The sequence below is a fragment of the Lipophrys pholis genome (genome assembly GCF_963383615.2).
Source record: "Lipophrys pholis genome assembly, chromosome: 8".
Classification (NCBI taxonomy): Eukaryota; Metazoa; Chordata; class Actinopteri; order Blenniiformes; family Blenniidae; genus Lipophrys; species Lipophrys pholis.
Window position 1 is genome coordinate 4268538 of NC_137630.1, and position 24750 is coordinate 4293287.

General features: G+C 44.6%; 1 protein-coding gene across 1 annotated transcript in view; it reads left to right on the forward strand.

The window, feature by feature from the left end:
* The first annotated feature begins 1865 nt into the window (after positions 1–1865).
* Positions 1866–24750, forward strand: part of arfgef2 (ADP-ribosylation factor guanine nucleotide-exchange factor 2 (brefeldin A-inhibited)) — a 40731-nt gene continuing 17846 nt past the window's right edge. Inside the window, exons 1-18 of the mRNA XM_080469543.1 lie at positions 1866–2211; positions 11090–11120; positions 12981–13104; positions 14410–14556; positions 15350–15529; positions 17053–17299; positions 17377–17499; positions 18546–18649; positions 18739–18872; positions 19705–19939; positions 20274–20373; positions 21639–21778; positions 21862–21970; positions 22526–22715; positions 22829–22940; positions 23642–23847; positions 23933–24017; positions 24512–24683. Of these exons, the coding sequence (XP_080325669.1) occupies positions 2031–2211; positions 11090–11120; positions 12981–13104; positions 14410–14556; positions 15350–15529; positions 17053–17299; positions 17377–17499; positions 18546–18649; positions 18739–18872; positions 19705–19939; positions 20274–20373; positions 21639–21778; positions 21862–21970; positions 22526–22715; positions 22829–22940; positions 23642–23847; positions 23933–24017; positions 24512–24683 (2620 nt within the window). The 5' untranslated portion in view covers positions 1866–2030. The remainder of the gene's footprint in view (positions 2212–11089; positions 11121–12980; positions 13105–14409; positions 14557–15349; positions 15530–17052; positions 17300–17376; positions 17500–18545; positions 18650–18738; positions 18873–19704; positions 19940–20273; positions 20374–21638; positions 21779–21861; positions 21971–22525; positions 22716–22828; positions 22941–23641; positions 23848–23932; positions 24018–24511; positions 24684–24750) is intronic.

Consider the following 24750-nt stretch of genomic DNA (forward strand, 5'->3'; position numbering starts at 1 on the left):
GTTGTGAGGTTGAAATTAGTTTCTCATCCAGACTTTCTCACGATCCACAGAAACTTGGTCAGAAAGTTTCTCTCCCACGTCTCTTTCCGAGGACAAACATTTCAACAAACCGACTGTTTAAAATAAATTATAATCTTGTTTTCTGTTGATATGTGAAATGTTATTTCTTTCTGATTCCTGAGCACCTTTTGGCCTCGTCTCAGTTTCTTTTTTGCAATAATAACTGGAAATATTCCTCAAAATGTCCGCCGAAGTTTTCTAAAAGTGTTGAGGTTCCTTCAAAAGCTTCCCAGGGTCCTAGAAAGGCCTGGACTTCAGCGCAGATGGTCGGTTTTACATTTCATTCCAGGTTTTCGGGTTTCTGTGAACACCTGGGAGGATTCCTGCTTAACGCTCGTGTCTGACTGGAAACCCGCCACGGCTGCCGTCTGACCACTTCTGCTGGTTGTTTTCTTCTTTTCTTTCTTCTTTCATTCCCAACATCCTGTGAAGAATCAACCTTTTTTTTTTTTTTTTTTTTTTAATTCATTCTAGAAATCATTGTTAATTTATTTCCTGTACCTCTAAATGTATCACTGGACACTGGGTTTGTAACCACAGCTATGTTTTTTTTTTAATTTATTCTCTAATCATACGTTTGCATTATTTTCTCTTTGTACACATTTCATGACTTTATTTTTTTATAACGAATGTTTTTTGTTTTTGTTTGTGCGTATGATAGTTTTGGTCGTAGATGTCACGGTTCAGTAGGTTTTCTTGCCTGATTTCAATCGTTCTGGCAGTGAAACAACACAGCAGATCTGTGGAAGTCCTGACGCTGTCCCATTGTTTCTCTCCTCATAATGTGAATCACCTGTATGGGAGTCAAACAGTTGCACAACCTCAACATGCAAAACGTCAGACTCTTTTCCAGCTGATTGAGCAACGACTTATCTTGTTCTTGCCAGATAAATCTTATAGTATAGATTTGTAATGAAAATTGTCAGTATTTTCATATCTAAATATATATATATATATAAATATACGATGTACATTTTTATCACAGTCAATGAGAACGTTTTAAGATTCAAATGGAGATGTATGAAGAACTAGATGTACTCCTGTAACTGCTGATTGGAGGAGCTGGAGGAAATAAACTAATTATGTAGAAATATTTGCTGGTGGCTGTGTGTTATTGTGTGTGTTATATGTTTGTGTTGTATGTTTGTGTTAATGCCTGTGGAGGTTTCCATGTGAAAGCTGGTGAATCAGCGGACCCCTGAACCTTTGCCCTCGAAGATCTTCAATCATCTGTATTCCTCTGGGTAGTTGTTGCTGTTGTCGTTTTGCATGTTTGATAAATATTTTTTTGTCTTTAGTGATTCATTTCACCTTAATTTGTTTTTATTTGTGGAAGTCTGGTGTTATGGTTCCTTGAGGCCCCCATGACCTTTCTCCGACTCCTGGAGCCCCTTGTGACCCCTCTCTGACTCCTTGATCCCCCCCCGTGACGACCCCACCTCCCCCCATGACCCCTATCTGACTCCTGCAGCCCCCCGTGACCCCCTCGCACCCGGCTAACTGTCCAAATGCTTTAGGTGCCACAGACCAGTCACCGGTCAGATCAGTATAGTTCGTTGTGTTTTGGCGCCACCTGCCGGACAACTTACTGTACTGTTTATTCGTTTTACGGGGAGCGCTTGATTTTGGACAGCGGTGATCCCGGCGACTGTCCTCGAGTGTGACATAAGCTCCTCAACGGGATACTTAGACGGACATTTCCCACTAAAGCTCCCTTACGGTGGTTGTCTGGAGGCCGTGCTGGGGGGCGGAGGGGCGACCGGCCCCCTCCTGGGCAGACGTCAAAGCCCAGACAGCTGAGCATCACGTGACGTGTGACGTGGAGGCAGCATGGCGGCGCTGAGCTGAGGCAGCAGCTCTCCGGACTGACACCCGTAGCCTGGCTTTCGTGAGCGTTCATCCGCCCCTCTCGCAGGACCGGGCTGGACATGTCGGCCTGAGGGAGACGGGAGCGGAACCGACCCCGAGAGATGCAACAGCAGCAGCCGCTTCCAGCAGCAGCAGCAGCGGCCGCGCAGCAGCAGTTCAAGGCGGAGAGCAGCAAAACCAAGAGCATGTTTCTGTCCAGGGCGCTGGAGAAAATCCTGGCGGACAAGGAGGTGAAGAGGAGCCAGCACAGCCAGCTGCGGAAAGCCTGCCAGGTGGCGCTCGGTAAGCGGGCTTTTGTTCCTCGCGGCTCCGTGTTTCGCGCGGTGCCCGTCGGGCTCGCCCGGCCGGCGGCGGCTGGTCGCAGCAGGCAGACGGAGGTTAGCCGTTAGCTTAGCAACACTATGGCCTTCGACGTCTGTGTTGAACGTTACGGGGCCGTCGAAGAGCGGCGGGTTTCCGTGTTGACATCCCTCCCACACCGGCAATATCCCCGCAATGCCCCCCGCTCATGTGCTCGCTGCTCGCCGTCACTGTCACTGTCACTGCGGGGAAACAAACCCGCGGAGGGAACTGGTGTTAGCTTCTAGAGGCTAGGTGATGTAGCTAAACAAACCAATGGCTGTGTGGGACGTATACCTGTCTCTGTCTCTGTCTGTCTCAGGTCCAGCGTTTCTTGCAATCCTTTGCTATGACTGTAACATTGGCTCAGGGTGACCATTACAGCTACACAATATACACAAACAGGCACAGACTGAACTCCCATAAATTATGTTTTCATGCACTGTTTATACATCAGTGGTTCATTCATCAACCTGCAGAGGAAATAACATTTCTCAAGGAATCAGCATCCTCCTTCAGTGTTTTTAACAATTAATGTGGTTATCCTAGTACTAAACATTTCCAATACGAGGAGACGACTTGTCCTGGTATCCACACCCTTTAATTATACTCAACGTTTACTCAAAAGAGCCTCATAAATCCAAAGTAATCCAAGGACAGTCATTACAAAATAAAATCTCCATAACCATAGGAACTAAACCACAGGTTACTCAATGTGATTTGTTATACCTGAAATCATCTCTCTTCCACAATCAAACCAAAGTACCTTCACAATCTCTGGAATTACATGGTGGTAGGAATAGTGCATAAGCCAGATATGACAAGATCGTCTGTCTTTTCAAGTCTAACAGGATAGAAACTATGAAATAAACTGCTGATCTTCTGGTGAGAGCTGCAGAAAAAAACGGTGCTGTTAAAACTGGGTCCAAGAAGTGAGCGAGCACTGTTATTTGAAAGAATACTTCACATGCTTATGTGCAGCCTTAATTGAAGTTAAAAACCTAAAAACCTCCCTGTTTAGCCTGTTTGGAGTGGCTTGTTTGTTTTAGCTGGCTGTTCAGTTTGATGTGTGACTGGAGTCGAACAATAACAGAAGGTTTTGTCAATGAACTCCAGTTTTCTTATTCGTAGCAGAACTTCAGAGATCCCAGATGCTTATAAGCTGGGTCGTCTGAATTCTTCAGAGGATTTTTATTCATTGGGAAAGACTGAAAAGTGGCTGTTTGGTTGTAAAGGTTGCAGATCCCTGTCTTGATTCACTCATGGGGGTTCTTCTGTGTTAGTTCTGGTCTCGGGACCCACAACAGGACTAAAACCAGGACACACACCGGCCATATAACACCAGGATACTGTGACGTCTGCTTTTCCACGCAGCACACACAGCTAGTGTTACACCTCTTTTGTGTGTGTGTGTGTGTGTGTGTGTGTGTGTGTGTGTGTGTGTGTGTGTGTGTGTGTGTGTGTGTGTGTGTGTGTGTGTGTGTGTGTGTGTGTGTGTGTGTGTGTGTGTGTGTGTGTGTGTGTGTGTGAGACAGAGACTCCACCTCCTTGTCATACATGTAGTGATGGTGCACCACATCCTGTCCAGACTCCAGTTTGTTCCCCTGCTGTTCAGATGATGTGTACGGCTTCATAAACCTGCCTGCACAATGTGCTTAAAGCAGAAGACTGAGCTGCAATAATCACTTTCCAAGCACTTTGCACTAAAGCTTTTCAAAACGAGAAAAGTCACCAGGATTAACTAATGGTGTTGTAAATCAGATGTCAGAACGAGTCGGGTCAGTTGGAAGTACAGTGATATTGTGCGTTCATCAGGTGGATTAGAATGATTATGACATGGCGTAATTCTTCATATATGACAAAATAAGTGTATGCACGTTAGTTTTAGTATCTCCTGCTGTCTATTCCCGCAGCTACATTTTCTTCATCTGCTGCTGCATGTCTTCGCTTTTGTTGAGATGATAGTTTTCTGTCATTTAAAGCACAGAACACATGGTGCATGTATTTCCTGGACTGTAAGGGCCTTTTCATATTGGGATAGTCCGGGACTCGGTTCACTTGGGAAGGAAGGGAACCGAGAATTTTCATACCTTTGTTTGGTTTGGGTGGCGTTCACATTTACTTTTGTGACCGGACCAAACCGTCTGGAAAATGTCACGTAAATACAACAGCTGCTGGCTTGGGGGCGCTGTCGCCCGAAACAAACACTGGCCAGAGAAGAAGTAAAGGCGAAATATGGCTCATTGATTGGTCCGGACCGAATCCGGAAGTCCCGCCGCTTTAGCCCATGGTGGCTAGGCTAGTTAGCTCGTGGCTAATGGGTAGCCACAAACAACCGTGATGTATAGTCTCAGACCAGATATCAGAAAGCGCCTTTTTCTCTACTTCTTCCTCACTACGCCACGTCCGACCGCGAGATATTTTCCGACTTTTTCTTTCTGCGTCTGCTTCTTCTAATTCGCGCAGTTAGCTTTGTTTGTTTACTACCCAGAATGCATTGCGCACTACGTCCTGTCCTCTCCCCCCTCCTCTCAACCCACCCGCTAGAAAGATCGTTTGTAAACAAACCAAGACCCACGTTTTCAAGGGGACCAGAGCGCTTGTTAGCTCCGGTTCAGAGTTGGTGGTTCGTGTTCAAGTCGCCCAAACAGACCGGAGTTCCCCAAAACGAACTCCAGTCCGGATCAAACAGGGGAATGTGAACACACCCTAAGTCTCCTTATACTTGTTGTTGTTTGGCTGATCAAGTGATGTTTATGTTGTATATAATCAGTGACCACTAGATGTCACTGTATGACAACAGAAAGTGGCTACAGTGTGACACATGTGACTTATACACAAATGTGATCACACCCATCACATTTCTACAAATACTATAATTCTTCATGGGACAACACTGAAGCAATGAAACTTTGATTTAATGTAACGTAGTGGATGTGCAGCTTGTATGACTGCGTAAATTGACTGTCCCCTCAAAATAACTTAAAACACAGCCAGTAATGTCTAAACCACTGGCAAATAAAGTGAGTACACCCCGAAGTGAAAACGCCCAAATTGGCCCCAATTAATTGTTTTCCCTCTCCAGAGTCGTGCCACCTGTTAGTGTTACAAGGCCTCGGGTGTGAACGGGGAGCAGGTGGGTTCGGTTTGGTCTCATCGCTCAGCTCAGGTCATTGAGGGAACCGTGAATGCCAACATGTAGTGAAGCAGAGCATGATCACCTCTCTTAAGGAACTGGGCCGCTGGGCAGCGTTCCAGCATGATAACGACCCCGGACGCTCCTCCAAGGTGTCCACTGCCTTGCTAAAGAAGCTGAGGGTGAAGGTGATGGAGTGACCATCTGTCACTCTGTCATCTCATCAAACGGAAGGTGGAGGAGCACAAGGTCTCCAACATCCACCAACTCTGATGTGGTGAAGGAGGAGTCCAGTGGTGATCTGGTGAACTTCAGGCCCAGGAGGATTAAGCCAATGCTGGAAAATAATGATGGCCTCACAAAATATTGACACTTTGGGCCCAATTGAGATATTTTCACTTCGGGGAGTGCTCACTTTGGTTGCCAGTGGTTTAGCCATTAATGGCCAGTCTTGCGTGTTGTCGAATGAAATTACATCATTAAATATTTGCAGAAATGTGAGGGGTGTGGTCAGTTTAGTGAGATTCTGCACGTCTTATTTCTCTTTATGATGCATTTTCTTTGTCAGATGTGATTCACACCCAGGTGTGGTCTGGAGATGAACCAAATTCCCCTTTCTTGTTGGAAATATTGGTCATTTTCTTGACCTCCCCCTGACACACTGAAAACACTTCGTCATGCTGATTCAGGAGCTTGAAAAGCTGGTGATGGTTGCAGTTAGCCGCTAACTGAGGCTGTTTCTCTGCACAGGTTTGGTGAAGAACTGTTTTGTGTACTTCCAAATATCCAGGGAGGTGGATCAGAAAGAACTAAGTGACACTGACCTGCACCTCTGTTTGCTGTACATGAAACCTCATTATTTATGTTCGATTCATCTGCAGAAGCGGAGAAACTAATCATGTTACAGTGCAAACTGCAATGACCTGCTGTGTTGACGAATGCAGAAGGTCTACTGCTCCTTTCTCCAGAAGTTCCATGCAACATCAAGGAATATCTGATCTTCTCCTCTGCCTGTTCATCTCCAGCCTGCCTTATGAACGATCAGAGAGCCGCACCGTGAGGTGACTGTCGCTCGACTCTAAACTCTCAATCAGGCGTAACAGAAAAGCTGGTTTCTGTGTCGACGGACGTCCTGCTTCAGGCTCTGTGTGCGAGCATGTGACAGGTGGCTGGATGAATGAATGAATGAACCTTGAGTGGAGTGTTGAAGGCGAGCCGGTGGAAAAGCTGTTAACTGGAAGTTATGTGAACTTTGAACCCGGCAGTTCATCCTGCTGTCAGACTTCCTGCCCCAACACACCATCCTAGTGTGTTTTCTTATCAAGACTCGGTGAACTGAAGTCTTAATTTAAGTCATGATTTAATCCAGGAAACCTTTGAAGAGAAACAAACGATATCTCACGTCCAGTCGTTCTTAATAAGTTGAAGTGACGGACCTGAGTGTGATTCTTGTTCCTTTTCCAACAACAACGTAATTCATAACGTCATCGTCTCCACTTACTGCTGATTCATCTGCAGGCTTTGTTTTCACTGTGGGGAATATCTTGAGCAAAAGGTGTGTATGTTTCAGGTCTTTAGATTATAGTTGGAACGTCTTGTAGCGTTGACGTCTTAGTCGATTACCTTTTTCTCCTTTTTAAAACTTGACAGGAGGGGAGGAACATTTTGTTGTTATGAACACATTTACTTTCTAAAACAATGGTACAAAATACACCTAATTAAACCACCATTTCTGTAAAATATTTGTAACAAGGCACTGACCGTGCAGCTTTTGTGAGCTTCTCAGGCGTTTCCTGGTCACATGAAACCTTGAACCAGCCGCCGAGGCTGATTTCTCTCCAGATAATATTAGATGACCCAACTTTATCAGGACTGTTTCAACTGAACAACCAAGGAAACAATAATAGTTTTAACAAAAGTTTAAGAGCTAAAGTACATGTTTATAGTTACCTCACACCTCTGGTATTTGATGTGGTCCAGAGGTCTTTATGATGGAATTCTTTTGTAATATTTCTGCAAAGTAACGCTGAACTATGAAAAGAACAAGAAGATATTCTAACATCGTTCGTTTGTTTCCATTAAACAAATATTAAAACATAAGCATCAATATGAAATGTGAAATATAAATTTCCTTTTTTTTTTTACCATTTTACTCTGTCATGGGTTTGTTTAACCTTTTTTTGTAAAGTTCTGAGTTTTTTGCCTCAATGCAGCTTCAAGTTTTCCATCTGTACCTTTAGTGAACTTGCTGCGGGTTTATTTGCATCTTTTCAAAGTAGAGGTGTAAATCACCAGCTTCATCACGATACGATGTCGATATGTTTGGATGGCAATACGATGTTTGCCGATATTAGGGCTGCCACAAACGATTATTTTGGTAGTCGACTAATCGCCGAATATTTTTTCGATTAGTCGGCAAATCGGATCGTACGTAAATTGATTGTAAAACATGCAGCTTATCGCACCAGCATGAAGCTGCTCTTATATATGCTTGGAGCAACTTGTTTAACTGTGTAGTATAAAGTGCAAACAGCTGAGTAAAATAAGGAAAAGGCGCTTACCTAAACAACACAAAAATATATACTCCAGGTTTATTTTTTAGGTTTTTTCTTTCCTTAATTTGTCTTTGGCAGTTGAGGAATTATTAAAGTTTCGGTCTCACTGACTCAAACACAACAAAAGTGCATTTTGTGCTCACAACTGTTAACATTTACAGCTCTATGAGTAAGTAGTTAGTTAGTTGGCTCTCTGTTTACGCTAATATTGGCAGCTAACTAGCCAGTTAGCTTACCGAGATGAAGGTCCCTCTTCATCGTTGTCACGAGCCACAACGTGCTTCCTGTTCAGGTGCTCGTGCATCGCAGTTGTGCTGTCGTGGAAGGCAAGTTCTGTCTTGCAGATATTGCACTGCACACTTTGCTCTTGTGTTTTCTTGAAACGCTGCCACGCTTTTGAGCTCCGTTGCCGCCGGGTCGCCCGTCTGGTATAACTTCCGGTGACGTCACGGCTGAACCCGATTACCACTACTGCGCATGTGTGTCAAGGACAGAAAGGCAGACGGCAGTGGAAGGTGCCGCAGCAGTTTTGAGAGAAAAAAGAAGACAAAAAAACGACGCATGGACTATTAAAGTAGTTGTCGACGATTTTAATAGTCGACATAATCGTGAGTAGTCGACTAATCGTGGCAGCCCTGGCCGATGTCACAAAGTCTGTCACGATACGATTTCGATTTGATTCACAAGCCTGCGATCGATATGATGTGATGTCATGAGCCCATCTCACACAATCATTTACATTCATATCAACTCACAAAAAACAAGTGGAATGTGATTTGACTATTTTATTCCTCAGGTCTTTCAGGTATCAGCCATTAATCAAACAGTGTAAACAGAAGGGGCGTAACAATAAAACACTCTAGGGTCTCATATCTTTACAAATGAAATATGAAATGGCTCCTGTGATCCTCATCGCTCTTTTAGAGTCGCTGCTCAGTGTTTTTGTAAAGAAACTGGTCAAAGCTGGCGTGACATCAGACACGGTTACGGCGGAGCTAGCATGCGGGTCGAGCCCGTGCTTCTTCTTCTTTAGGTGCCCGGCCAAGTTCGTTGTGTTTCCAGAGTATTTCAACTCGAACTGAAACTGTTTGCATATGGCGTGAGTTTTGTTTGTTGAGCCGTCTTTCCGTCGGAATTCAAAATATTTGCATAAGGCTGATTTATTTCCAAGAGGTGAGCGTATGTCATACGCCGTACACATTGTGTGAAGGCGGCGAGAGTGCGCAGGAAATGGTGACACCGACGTACAGACGTGCTACGTCAATTTCAAAATAAAGGCATATCTTAAAGATGAATCGATGTTGTCATTGTGCATCGATGTAATTGTCTCATTAATATGTCGATCGATGTGGATTGATGTATTGTTACACCCCTAATTCAAACATGATTATTTATAGCACAAGAGGCGGTATTGTTAACACTGCTATTGCTGCTGACTAGGGAGGCACGATCCACACTTTTTCACTTACACTTTTTCACTGATACGATCCCGATCCCTGAATTTGGATATCTGTCCATGCGATACTATTCCGATTCCAGAGCTCTGTTTGTTTTAATATTATTATCATTATTGTTTATTTTATATGAGGTGATAAACTCCTCTGTACAAATGTATACATGTATTCTCCCAAAAGGCAACTTGAGGTTAGTATAAGGACAGAAAAGGAAGCAGTACAAACTATTTTTGTTAAATTTGGACAATGTGGGGGTCTGCGTGACGTCATCATCTCATAATAAACTAGTTCTTTATTAATTCCTGGAGAAATTATTTAGCAACGCAGCACAAACAGCAGTGGTTCCAGCTCTAAAACGACACAAATGATTGGGACTATTTTCACAGAGTTTTGCATGGAGTAGGACGCAGCTTCACGGAGGTGTGAATTGTATGCTACAGCGGAGGAGCTGCTGTTCATTGTTTTGCTGCTGCGGTCAGTGTTGTTCTCCTCGGCGAGCTGGAGTTTTAAAACGGTGACGTCTGGCGGCAGAGCGGCCACCTCGCTGTACTACGGCTTTGCAAACATTGCTGCATTGCTTTGTGGTGTTTTGAGTGTAAAATCCTTCCAAACAGCAACATGTTGTCATGAAAAGTTGGGTAGCACAGTGCTACTTCCCTAGCCTGCTCGCTGGCTGCAAACTGTGGAATGGATTTCCTGACTCATTACTCCTGGTCTCATTGAGACCCGCCTCCCTTCAGGAAATCCAGTCCACAGTTTGCAGCCAGCGAGCAGAGCAGCAGCAGGGAAACACTGTGGAGTCATTTCAGTAAAGAAACAGTAAAGCACAGACGAGGTTGGTACCAGATACCGATACTGGATCGGATCGGCCCCATCCCTACTGCTGGCGGTTATTGTTCCCACTGTTGAGCTGATCTCCTGCTGCTCTGTCACTCTCACAGCACAGCTGAGCTTCTCAGATTAATTCTTTATCTAAATGCTGAAATGGGGAGTGATCTGACCCTGAGAATCCTCTCAGAACATCTTCAAACTCCTTTTCCCTCACTGATCACTGTTCTCACAGTCGCTGGTCTCTCCTGGCTGAATACTGAAAACGTGTTTCCTCTGTGTCGTTGCAACTTATAGAGTTAAAGGAGTTCTAGTCTGATGGTGGCCAGTCGATCCTGCTCAGTCATACATCCAGAGCTCCCTGCAGAGACTCAGTCCGGCTTCTGCCTGACCTGTGCAGATGAAATGATGAAGGGAATGAGGCTTGAAGCAGATCGATGGCCAGTCCGAGGGTTACTCATGCTTCAGTCTCTAAAGAGAGCACAATATTACAATATCACCGAAAATATGTAATATTCTCAAACAGAAGTTCCAACATGCCCCGTTTCTTGCCACCAATTTACCGTATTATCTGGACAATAGGTCTCTCCTGAGTAAACTGCATCTCAAACCTTCTGTGAATTTCTTCCTCAGGTTTTAGCCCACGATTAACCTTTGTTTTCTTCTTCACGGTAACCGTTTCTTTTCTCAGTTTCTCACACGCTCTGAAGCAATGACTTCTCTCTCTCTTTTCTGATGCATCATTTTGACTTTAAATGTATTTGCAGTTTGATGTGTAGCTCGTGACCTGCGGTGGATGGAGGCCTTAGACGCTCACTAACAAGTCTCCTGTTTTCTCCTCTTAACAGATGAAATCAAGGAAGAACTGGAGAAACAAAAGTAAGTGCATCGTTTGCTGAAACTCTCCACATTCATAGTTTAGGTCTGAGGTTTGCATGAGATGATTCATTTTCTCTTCCGCCCTGGCCTGGCTTTTTTTAATCATGATTTCCTCTCAAAACGAAGACGAATGCAGCCAGTTTTTGCGACTCTTCAAAGTGTGTTCGCTGAGCCTCCTGCAGGCGTGCAGTCCGGTTTTTCCACCACAACACTCGCATGTTTCTTTGGAGGGGAGTCGAATATTTTCAGGATTCGTACCGTGCACCGAGGGGCACTTTGACAACATGTTTTTGGGAATTCTGTCAAGTCAGCAAACTGTTGAAGCAGTTAGGCAGGTTTTAGACAGAAGCTTTAAGATGCTTTCAGAAAAATAGGGTTTTCTGGCTCCTGTGAGTTGCAGCGTTTACATGTCACTTTTCTGTCAATCTGATCTGATCTGATCTGAAATTCTTACCGATTCTAGGACCAGATGGTCTCGTTTACATGAACACTGAATAAATACAGGAGAATGTTGTGCCGGTTTACGTACACCAAGATGTGATCCCGTTCATTTCAGTGGATCAATCCCTTAATGCAACTGTGACGTTTGCTGCACTCAGATTCCAACAACCGGCTTTACCCAGAAACCCGCCACTTTCAAAAACGGAATTATTTCAAGTGGTTATGCTTTTTTAAAACTGCAGCATAAAAGAAAGTTTCTCTTGGTTCAAAATATAACCAGGAAGAGACGAGCACAGGTCGCTTTACATTTTCATTTTCTTCAATAATGATGATGATGATGATGATGATGGTAATAGTTTTGTTTGAAGTCACTATTGTGGTGATTGTTTTGTTATAATTACCTTTGCCAATGAAGTTGACCGAGAAGGTTATGTTTTTGTCTGCGTGTATTTATGTATTTATGTATTGGTTTGTGTGTATGTATTTTACCAACTTTTTGCAAAAACTACTTTCCTGAATTGCATGAATTGATGATTTGTCATCATTAAGGACCAATCGATTAGACTTTGGGAGGCTAACGGCTGACCGTTTCCAAATAAATCCCCAAATATTCCAGCGGATCAGAGAAGCACTTCGTCTAGGAGATCAGCGAATGTTGCCATGGAGACGCTCCCTGCTCAGTGTTCCACACAGATGTAGCTACCTGACCTACCTAGTTAGCATCGATATGAGCTAACGGCTATCATGCAAGCGATGCTAACTGGGTTCCACAAACAAATGTGGTGTTGGTGAAGGTCTGCGCTCTACCGAGTGTAGCTCTAGTTTATCAGATGGATTTAAATACTGCAACTTAATGATTATTTGCGCGACACTGTCTGATAGCTGATATTAACTTTGTAGATTTGGGACTTGGTTTGAGTTTAGTCTCGAATTATATTAGTCGTTTTATAAACTGGTCGTCTTTCTCATTTGAATGAGATTGGACAGGAATTAATTTCCCTGGTCCGTGACAAAAGTTTCATGTACGCTGTTGAGCACAGATGTGAGGCTTTGCGGTCCTTCAGGGGTCAGTGACACGTTATTATTAAATACAAATGTGAGTCTGCTAGACGGTGCTTTGGTTGTCTGGATCAGAATAAATTTCCCCAATGTTTCATAATCTCTGCACACAAAGAGATGGAGAACATTAGCTTATTAAAACCATGGAACCTTCCGACTTTAATTAGGATAGAATTGATCGGCTCTACAAAGGAAAATTTCATCCAGTAGCGCTGACTTGAATTCTGCTTTCATTATCTTCCCAAAGCGCTAATGTACAGATTTGCTTCAGATAATCGGAGAAGGTTTTGCAGGTAATAATTAATGTTGCAGTAGAATTGTCCCCCTCTGGTCATGACGCATGTTCCCCCCCCCCTGCAGGGATGGCACGGTGGTCCCACCCAGAGCCAACTACATCGAGGCAGACAAATACGTGCTGCCCTTCGAGCTGGCCTGCCAGTCGAAGTCTCCCCGGATTGTCAGCACCTCCCTGGACTGTCTGCAGGTTTGTACGAAACCACAAACACACTCGTTGCTTTTCCGGCGGCGGCGAGGAAGAAGGAAATCCTGCCACACTTGTTCCACACGTCTGACGTGCAAACGGCTCCACATTCCTCTGCTGCTGAAGTCCTGCAGTCCCTCAAGAGCCACTCTGGTTCGACACTGGGATATTAATGCATGGGATTGAATGCACTATTGTTACACACACATGCGTCATTCATTTCAAAGATTATTCTCCACCAACACCATGCTCTGCTTTGTTTAAATACGAAATAATGGATCATTTAGTGGAACAGAAGTGAAACGAATGTTCAACATGTTCCAGCTCGAAAACTGATGACTTAATGTCCACGTCTGTATTTCAACATGTAAATGAGTTCTTGCAGAAGTTCATCAGAAAGGGAAATGAAAGCTGTGAAGACGGATGATTTGATAACAGTGGTCAAGCACTATGGAGACCACAGACGAGCTGCACGTTGATAAAAGTCTTTGTGAATACATGCATTTACATTTCTATATGAACAAACAAAGGTTTGACCTGCAGTAATTAGTGTCCATGCTGTTTGCCTTCACACTCTGCATGGCCCGGTTTACACGACAACGAATTCGAGTGTATCCGCAAGACTTTCTTCACTTTTGGGGGGTCCGTTCACACGACACCAGTGTTCTGATGTACTGTATCCGCAACGTTTTTAATCCGGCTCCCAAGGTGGAAAGATTCTTTCACTGCCGCTAATCCCTCCTGCAGAGACTGATGGAGGCTACAGAGCCTGTTACTGCTCATCTCTCTCTCCCTCCCTCCTGCTCATCCAGTTGTAAACAAACATGGCGGCCGTGTAGTGGTACGACCCGCGGTCCATATTCTAGTTTTATCGTCCAGATCAGTAGTTTAATAGTTGAGACTCTCCCTGATAGCATCCGATGCATCATGAGTCCATACGGATGTCGGGTTCTCTACATTTTCTTCACGTTTATAGTGTTTTGTTCTCTGCACACACGTCTGTGTAGTTTCATAACAAAATCAAGCAACAGCGCCCTCCAGTGGCCCGGCATTCTAACTACATCATTGTCTCTGTGTCCGCTGCTGCAGTGTAAATGCACTCCTTTGTTTAGCGGATTAGGTGTTGTCATGTGAAACGTTGTCGTGTAAACAGGGCCAAGGTATTTGTCTAGTCAGAAATCAACACAAAATGACGACAGACTGAAGTCCTGATTTCGACGTAAATGTTAGTGTATTTGAAGGGAAACCCTATACTTGCTTTTACTTGTCTCACTGGAGACGTGACTCTGTGTCTGTCCTGCATCACAGAAGCTGATCGCGTACGGACACATCACAGGAAACGCCCCGGACAGCCGCAGCCCGGGCAAGAGGCTGATCGACCGCCTGGTGGAGACCATCTGCAACTGTTTCCAGGGCCCGCAGACTGACGAGGGGGTGCAGCTCCAGATCATCAAGGTAGCGTCCTCAAGTCTGTCCTCGTGTCCTCCAGCTGTCTGTCCTGTTGTCGACCAGATTCTTCCAGGAAAGACCTTCTGTGGAACGTCTTTAAAGTTTTCAATTTCTGTGATTTCCTCAAATAGTTTCATGTTTCTGTGACCAGATTGAAGCCCACTGAGCTCAAAAGCATTCAGTTTCCACTCCAGTCACACGATCACCATTTCCACAAAAGGTGTGACGACGTGTAACATCTATAAGAACAGAATGCATTGATCTGCAGAGTTCATTAAACTCCATTTTATTCAGAGTAAAACTTTTTTTTTCAATATATTAAATACATATATATGCTCCTCTTTAGTTTGAAGTCAGTTACATTTCTTAAATGTTGGGACATACGTTACCTCGGAAACAGTCTTCAAATGTTGAGACTTTAACGTGTGCGTGCGTGTGCGTGTGTGTGTGAAGCAGTGTGGAAAATGCAATGTCAGTGAATTCCATTCACATTTTGCACATTGTCCCAATGATTTTGAAATTGTGGCTCTCTGCCGTTTTCAGTCTTTTAGGGTCGTAGCTACATTTTAAGGCGCGTCCTCATAGTTGCTGAAACACAGGTCAAAGTCTGCACACAGTTATCACTGTTGACTGAGGGTTTACAGGACAGATTATTAGCCTCTGAAGGAGAGCCTGGACTCAGAGTCAGTTTACACTGGCTCATACGAACAAGGTGGAGGAAGTGAAGTGGTGACTCAGCAGGTCCACCATAGAGACGTCCTCTCTGATAAGCCTCCACTTCCCCCTCTTCTGCCACCAGGCGCTGCTGACGACCGTGACGTCGCCCCACATCGAGATCCACGAGGGCACGGTGCTGCTCACCGTCAGGACCTGCTACAACATCTACCTGGCCAGCCGCAACCTCATCAACCAGACCACCGCCAAGGCCACGCTCACGCAGATGCTCAACGTCATCTTCACACGCATGGAAAACCAGGCAGTCAGTTCAAAGCCCTCATGTGCCGCACGTTCACCGCCTGTGCACAGAGTTAATGTTGCAGGCATTAAAAAAACAGGGTCAAAGTCTGCAGATCAGTGCGCCTCAGGCATGCAGGGACCAGAAATAGTGTGAGAGCGCTTTGAAAGGTTTCCTTGCTCTACATGTGTGGTGAAAACAGGATTCAACAAGAGAAAGAGCTGTTAGTCAGAAGGGTGTCGTATACTCCAGTGTTAAGCAACTCGTATCTTGACCACAGTATTCGACATCTTCATCACATGGTTACCTCATATTGTTGAGTATAACTACTTGTTCAAGGCGATCTGATCCACACACTCATTGTGACACAATGATTTTTAACTCATGCCGCACAGACGTTTACTCAATGACCAAGCTCTTCAACATTCATAGTGTAAGAAAAAGAAATCAGCTGCGGTACACATGTCGCTATGGTACCCTGAAGCTTCCCAGGATGTGAACTCCTCAAACCTTTTTTTTTTATTGAAACATTACAGTGAAGCTGCACACTGGATGTAACCACCATACAGGAAGCATGAACCCTCAATATGAAAGCAAAAATAGGCTTTTCAGGTCTGCTTCACTTTCCTTTGACGTGAAAATCACATTGTCCACAGCAGGCCAGACCTGTGCTACTAACACACACACACACACACACACACACACACACACACACTGGAATGCACATTGTCACCTTGAAGATGTGAAAGTATTTATCTAGTTATTTCTAAATAATGAATGTTTTGAATTCATGTATATGTATTGGATTCATCTTTATTTATATACGGCCAAATACAACAAAGTAATTTCAAGAGTTCCTTTTACAGAGAAAACCCAACAAATCCGGTTGGGGTGAAGGGATAGAAGGAGAGGACAGATGGCTTAGACAGAGATTCACTCGCTGCAGACGGATAACTTTAAAAGTAGAGCCTGTCAGCCTCCCAAGCTGAAACTGAAAGCTGGTTCCACATGAGAGGAGCCTGAAAGCTGAAAGTTCTGCCACCCATTCTACTTGTAGGAAACCTGGGAACCTCCAGGATGCAGCACTCTGAGAACAAAGTGTTCTTCTGGGTAAAATGCGACTATCGGCTCTTTAAGATGTAATTGAGCTTTATATGTTAAAAAAGAAGAATTTTACATTCTATTCATCCAAACCATTAATCGCTAAACCAGTGTTATTAGCAGAATAAGCTGTACAACCCTAACCCTCTGCTCATTGAACAAATGTATAATCTTTACCAATGTGGTAGCATTCATAACAAGAGGAAATGAACAAGCTGTCATGAGTTTTATTCCTAAGAAGCGTTGTGACGTTCTGGAAATAATCTGCCAACTTTCAAATTTTTAATGAGTTTTCCAGCCAATTACCAATCAGCTGGTCATTTAAGCTGAAATATAATTTGTCAGTCCAAAACATGAACGAATAACAACTGTTTATATTTCTTGCATGAAGGGATTATGCATAATTGTTTCCATACGTGTCCTAACGATGAAGGTTTCGCCTGCAGGCTCTGGAGGCTCAGGAGCTGGACAAGGAGCGGCTGCGTCTGCCCCAGCAGAACTCGCCTGTCCCAGGGTCCCGCCGGTCTGATTGCTCCCCCACCCCGGAGCCCCAGAGCTCCCCGTCGCCTGCAGCCAGTAGCAACAGCTCCACGCCGCCGCCACCCCCGGCCCTCGACCCGTCACTTAACGGGGAGCCTGAGGGGAGCAGCACCGTGACCAACGGAGCGGCAGACCAGGTCACCCCATCCAGAGGTGGGTGTGAAATCTGAGCTCAGGTGTGGCTCAGTTACGTGTGGTTGTGTCTCATGTTTGTACCACACTTCTTTTAGATTCAGTGTTTGAAGAGGAAGGTGCCGCGGAGCCCAATGAAGAGGCAGATAAACCAGACAGCAACTCGCATCCTGCAGAGTCTGCTGGAGGAGAGGACGGAGAGCAGACACACAGCGGCGCAGGTCAGACCTCCACCTGTGTGCAGACGAGGCTCAAACCGCTCGGAGGAAGTGGGTGTTTATATCCAACAGCACAGACAAGAAGAGAATCTCAGTGCAACAGCACTGCTTTAAAGATATTCTGTGCATATTATATTGCATAAAAGGTTTCAATCCAAAGGTCTTCGCTTTACCAAAACAACTGTGCAATCGCTTTTCCACATATTTAAACATTTTTAAATTAAATATTGGAACAGAAGTTGAAATGAAAAGCCATGCTGCACATTTATCTCTGGATCCACCTCGATGTAACACTCGACCAACTCGCCTCTGCTGATACTAGGCACAGTTCTTCTTCAAGCTGATGTGCAGCAGACCTTGTTTCTGTCTCGGTAGTGTTTACAGGGAGTTTCACCTCCATTTACTGTGTTTAAATACAAAGAATGGACTGGCCATCAACATCACGCACTGCTCACCCAAACAGGTTTACCTTAAACTTCCAAAGGCTTTTTAATACTTTGAGGTTTGATTCCCTTTCACCAGATTAAAAACAAGTTTGTCACACTTGGTCTAATTTTGGTCACCCAAACATCAAAATTCAAACCGTGACCTTTATTGAATCTGTCTTTACTTTTTCTATCAAATGTAGTGGTCGTTGATCAATAAGTGCAGTGGCCTCTCTTTACGCAGGAGTAATATGATGGTGGTTTACACAGTTCAAGGACAATAAATGTGATTTCTCTTTTTGATTATCTCACTTTGCTCAGAACAATGTTACCCAAACTGGCCGTTAACTCTTCACATACCAAGTTTGAACACGTAAAACTGCTGAATCTGGACCTTTTCTTGGTTTGTTTTGAGCAGAACTAAACTCTTATAAGGTTTGTAAGACGTTAAGTTATGTAGAAAAGAAACCTGTCGTGCTGCTTTGTGTTCAAATCAGTCATGTTGAACCCAGAACAAGGAATCAGATTTACATTTGGGTTCAGACAAAGCGGTGTGATAGCGTCTTTTTCCTGTCTTTCTGTTGTTGTTGTTGTTGATGGAGTGTGTTCCAATCGGTTTTCCAGGAAGCGAGCAGCCGGAGGTGGTCCCCCCCACAGTGAGGACGGAGGGGCAGCAGATGAACGGCATCATGGAGGACCGCTCCTCGGTCTCCTCCACAGACATGCTGGTGAGTGCGTCCTGCAGCGCTGCGAGCAGACGATTACCAGGTGACCTTGTTTACAAGCTTGTTTAAAGTGACCCGTCCGTGTGTCTCAGGACGCCGAGGCCCTGCAGGGGCCGCACGCCGCTGCCAGGTTCTCCCACATCCTGCAGAAAGACGCCTTCCTGGTGTTTCGCTCTCTCTGCAAACTCTCCATGAAGCCTCTCGCTGACGGACCCCCAGACCCAAAGTGAGTCTTTTCACATCATGTCGGTCTGTTTCTACATGAATTGGCTTTAAATGCTGTTCTTAATGTATCTAACAAACACAATGTTTACAACCTATTCCCTCAGAAGGTCTGGTCAAATGAGTTTCAGTTATATAAATTTAGTTTGAAAAAATCCAAACTAATGGAACAACTATTATTAGAATATATAAGAATATTATTGTATTTAATAGTCAGTCACTTTGTCACATGACATGTCCTGTACGTCATCTTACGATTTACAAACACTTGAAGATGAAGTTTAATAATAACTGTTGTAATAACAAGTACAGATAAAGTTTGTCTGTCCTTGTCTTTCTCTGTCCCTCTCTCCCTCCTAAAGATTCCCTTCTTTATTCCAGTAGCTCTGTGAATGTGAAAACATGAATATTAGAATAACTCGTATGGTTGATGCAGAAATTTAAAAGGTTAATGTGTTGAGGGGTTTTTCCGCTCTGCATTAGTTTAGCTCATTGTTCCTCAAACAGCCTGAGTTAAATAGTTATTCAGATGAATGTGTAATGCTCCTGGAAGTTTAAATTCTTGATTCGTCTGTTATTTAGTGTCTTTTTGTCGTCAGAAATAAAACCAGCCTGTGTCTCAGTCTGGCTTTTTCCGTTATGGTGTCCCTGTCGTCTCTGGTTTCTGTAACCTGACCTGTTGGTAAAGTGAGTCCTGGGGAGGCAGACCGACGAGTGTGAGACAACAGCCCGGGTTACCGTCACATGTGCCTCAGTGTGTTTCAGCTCGACTGTGAAAATCTGTTGACATCCAAACTGACCCCCCACCCCCGCGCCCGCTGTCCTCCCCTCTGCAGGTCACACGAGCTGCGCTCCAAAATCGTGTCCCTGCAGCTGCTGCTCTCCGTGCTGCAGGGCGCCGGCCCGGTGTTTCGCACCCACGAGATGTTTGTTAACGCTATCAAACAGTATCTGTGCGTGGCGCTGTCCAAGAACGGCGTCTCGTCGGTGCCTGAGGTCTTCGAGCTCTCGCTGGCCATCTTCCTCACCCTGCTGTCCCACTTCAAGGTCCACCTGAAGATGCAGATTGAGGTTAGAGACACACCTGGGAAAGAAAACAGACATGAAACTGTTGTTAACATCCAGAACATGAGTGATCTGACCTCAGGGCAGAATAGCATTAGCAACAACGCCAAACATGCACGCGAAAAGCTGTGAAATCTCCTTTCATTAAATGTATTCCTGTCATCTTGTTTTAGTGGTTAGACCACTGCATGTGGTCACTGAATGAAAGTGGTTTGTACACAATCCGTCAAACACAACAAGTGTGAGCCGCTCAGAGATGCAATCAGGTGCAGATTCACCGGAAAGTCCCCAGAAAGTCCCCGGACTTTGTTTCCTGAACTTCGTCTTCCTTTTTCTTCAGGTGTTTTTCCGGGAAATCTTTCTCACCATCCTGGAGACGTCCACCAGCTCCTTTGAGCACAAGTGGATGGTGATCCAGACACTGACTCGCATCTGTGCAGGTACAGGCAAACGGAGCGGGCTCACCCTTTCTGAATTATTTGATTCTACTTTTTTTATATACTTTTATTAAAATATACAGAGCTCATAATATAGGGAAATATATTCCCATGCACAGTATAATCAAAGAGTGAGACAAGCTTTATTACAGTCTAAATCAAACTTCCTACAGTGCCAGATAACATTTTATGTTTTCCCACCATTAGCCATTAGGTGGCAATGTTGTGCTCTACCCTCAGACGTTTCTTCCAGAAGAGAAGTCAGTTAAACAGGAAGTTGAAGGAAGCTTCAGTTATTAGCGCACAGTCAGTGTTGGGAGTAACAGGTAATGACTGAATCAACTATTTGGGCACAAAACATTGAAATGTCAACTTTAATGAATTTATTTCAGTCTTGATAGAGAAGTTTCTCCTGCCGTCCTCCTTCAGTAAATCCTAAAACTATGAGAGCCGTTTACGAATAGCGATATTTGCTTTGGTTTAATTCAAATTGTTTCTAATATTGGAATTGTATTCGACTCTCGAGTTTTGTTTCAACAGCAATGATACAAACAAAATTAATTTTCCAGTTTTCTTTTAATAAGCAGATATATTCTTGGTCTTATTTAGACTTTATGCATCCAATCAAATAATGCATGTCAGGCACAAGGGGAACATTACGATCTACACACTGAAAAGCACCAGTGGAAATGTATATTGAAGGGCTTTCATTCTTGGATGAAGAGTTAAATCTTTGCAAAGCTTTAAGTCTGGGATGCCGCTGCACCGGCCGACATATTGGTGACCGACCCTTTGTAACTGACCGCAGAGACGAGAACGAAGCAGGAGGACTCACTATGGTGAAAATTACAAACGTCACAACAAAAGTCAAGAATCCAAGAGTAGAAGTCAGAATGCAGACGTCTGTAAATGTCCTCAATATCTCATCCAGCAGTTATTGAACATATCCAAGAAATGATGTGCGAACTTTTTAACACTGACCAGAAAACACTTATCACGGTCTGTCATCTCAAAGTAGTTTCTCACTGCAATTAGATTGTGATAAACGTGGCAAAAATATGTTGTGATCCCGATTTTAGCTCATTTTGGAACAGTTCTGTGTGATCGTGAAGCTTTTTTTTTTAGCTTTTACTCTCCACCAGCTGCTGGATGATCATCAGTGAGCTTCTTCTGGTAGCTGACTGCACAGCTGCTGGAACAGCTTCAGCATGTTCAGCTGGATAAGGTCAGTTCTCATCTGTTAATCTGCTGGATTTTCCTCCATGCAGACGCTCAATGCGTGGTCGACATCTACGTAAACTACGACTGTGACCTGAATGCAGCCAACATCTTCGAGCGCCTGGTGAACGACCTGTCGAAGATCGCCCAGGGCCGCAGCGGGCAGGAGCTCGGCATGACGCCCCTGCAGGTTTGTGCAGTCGCTCTGATGGAAGGCCTTCCCTCTTTCTGCTTCACATCGTCGTGACTAACCCTGTCCCCTGTGGATCCCAGGAGCTCAGCCTGAGGAAGAAGGGTCTGGAGTGTTTGGTGTCCATCCTCAAGTGCATGGTCGAGTGGAGCAAAGACATGTACGTCAACCCCAACCTTCAAGCTAACCTGGGTAAGTGTGCACCGGATGAATGAAGATTAGATTAGATTTTTGAGGACTTGACAGCTCTAACAGACACTCATACAGAGAACAATACGATATGAACTTAAAAGCCCATTTTAACCGTCCTTTAGTCTTCCTTTGTATCGGTCCACTCAATATCTGCTGTGTGAAAGAAGGGTGTCTCCATGAATGCTGATGATGTTGTAGTAAACATACATGTTGGTGGAGAAGAGCTGTTAATTAATTAGTACAGTGAGCAGCTCAAACAGTCTCGTCCTCAGTTGTTAATGTTGGTGATCTACTCACATGTGTAGACAAACTGCAGCTGAAGCGCTGAGACGACCAGTTCAGAAAACTTCAGTCAGTCCCAACGATGAATTGTTAAAATGCCTCAGAAATGTAAAGTTTTCATTTCCTCACCTTAACAGTAGCAAAGTAGCGTTAACATCGAGATCGTCATGGAGACGGGACGGACTGATCCAGTTCTTCATTCAAGTCTCTGATAGGGAACTATTCTCTGATGGTGCTCCTGGAGGTTTTCTCTAAAGAACCGTTTGTGTGCAGGTCAAGAGCATCCGTCTGACAGCGAGGGAGGAGAGCTGAAGCTGCCCGAGCCGCCGACAGGACGACGAGACAGCGTCAGCTCGATGGACTCCACCGTGTCCTCCAGCATGCCCACGTCGCAGGCGGACCACCCCGAGCAGTACGAGGTCATCAAGCAGCAGAAGGACATCATCGAGCATGGCATCGAGCTGTGAGGACACACGCACACGCACACGCACACGCACACACAGAGACAGAGACAGAAATCTTTGCAGCTTTCATACTGTGTGCTGGCATTGATCCGTCGCTTTATTCGTCCTGTAGCTTCAACAAGAAGCCCAAACGTGGCATCCAGTACCTGCAGGATCAGGGTATGCTGGGCGCCTCCGCAGAGGACATCGCACAGTTCCTGCATCAGGAGGACCGACTGGACACGGTGAGGGACCACTGCTGCTTGAACCGGGGGCCCGGACCCTGCTGGGGGCCTCCAGCAGAACTCCGGGAAATGCTTTTCCTTTTATCTCATACTAAGAATAAAAAAGTGGAAGGTATAATTACTATCATCCTGTAACTCACATTTATTCATTAATGAATTTGTGATAAATGAAATAGAAACAAATAAAAATTCAAACATAAGCTTTAGTTGCTGATTATATATAAAGGCGTACAGCACTTAAAATTATAAGGGATCTTAACAGATATGTGCTGTATTTCTAGGACGTCTTGAAGAGGTACGAAAGCGTACATAAGTTTCTGGTGCATAAGAAGCTGTTATTGATTTATTTTTTGTTGCTTTAATTGGGTCACATGTGAGCCATAAATTAGTCTGGAGCAACAAAACATGTTCAGCCTTCAAAATGAGGATAAGCTCTTGCAGCTCTCCTTGTACTTAAACACGTTTTATCCATATTAGACTTTTTGCAGTGATTGTCTGCAATTTAGCAAAAATAAGTTTTTCCCCTAATTTTGTGAATGCTTCAGGGAGCCTCGTCCGAGGTACGGTCTCTCTGACAGCGACGGTCTCTCATATGCCAGTGGAACCTTTCAGCTGGACTCGGCTCCACAGCCTTCACACATTGATTTGATTGAACCTTTTCCTTTCGTGGCTATAACCCTCGACTCTGTCTTCATCCACAGACTCAGGTGGGTGAGTTTCTGGGCGAGAACATCAAGTTCAACAAAGAGGTGATGTACTGCTACGTGGACCAGCTGGACTTCTGTGGGCGGGACTTTGTCTCGGCACTGCGAGCCTTCCTGGAAGGCTTCAGGCTTCCGGGCGAGGCCCAGAAGATTGACAGGCTGATGGAGAAGTTTGCTGCTCGCTACCTGGAGTGCAACCAGGGGTGAGACCTCACCACTTCTGTCAGACTGGAGGAGTCCGGTCAGGGCGAAGGTAAACACTAACTGTGGCCTCTTTTCCTGGAGCAGACAGACGCTGTTTGCCAGCGCAGACACTGCCTACGTGCTGGCGTACTCCATCATCATGCTCACCACCGACCTGCACAGTCCGCAGGTGAGCCTCCTGTCCCGCCACAACCAGTTTACCATCCTCATTTCTTCATAACATCCTTATAACTTCATAGCACCCTCATAACTTTATAACATCCTCATAACTTCATAACATCCTAATTTCTTCATAACATGCTAATTTCTTCATAACATCCTCACAACTTCATAACATCCTCACAACTTCATAACATCCTCACAACTTCATAACATCCTCACAACTTCATAACATCCTCACAACTTCATAACATCCTCACAACTTCATAACATCCTCACAACTTCATAACATCCTCACAACTTCATGACATCCTCATAATTTCATAGCGTCCTCATACGTTCTTGACATCCTCATAACTTTATTCCATCCTCATAACTCCATGTCATCCTCATGAAGGACTTAACATATGTTCACACTACATTGTTGCTGCAGAAAAAAGTGGCTAAAATCTGACCAATGTATTTTTGATTACATTCTAAACGGCAGTTTTTCTCTCCTGCCAGGTGAAAAACAAAATGACAAAAGAGCAGTACATCAAGATGAACCGCGGTATCAACGACAGCAAGGACCTGCCTGAAGAGTACCTGTCCTCCATATACGACGAGATCGCAGGCAAGAAGATCGCCATGAAGGAGAGCAAGGAGTTCTCCATCACCCCCAAATCCACCAAGCAGAGTGAGTGTGTGAAGATCTGATGGAAGCTGAATGAGAGCTGCAGGTCACTCAGGTGTGTCTCTGCTCA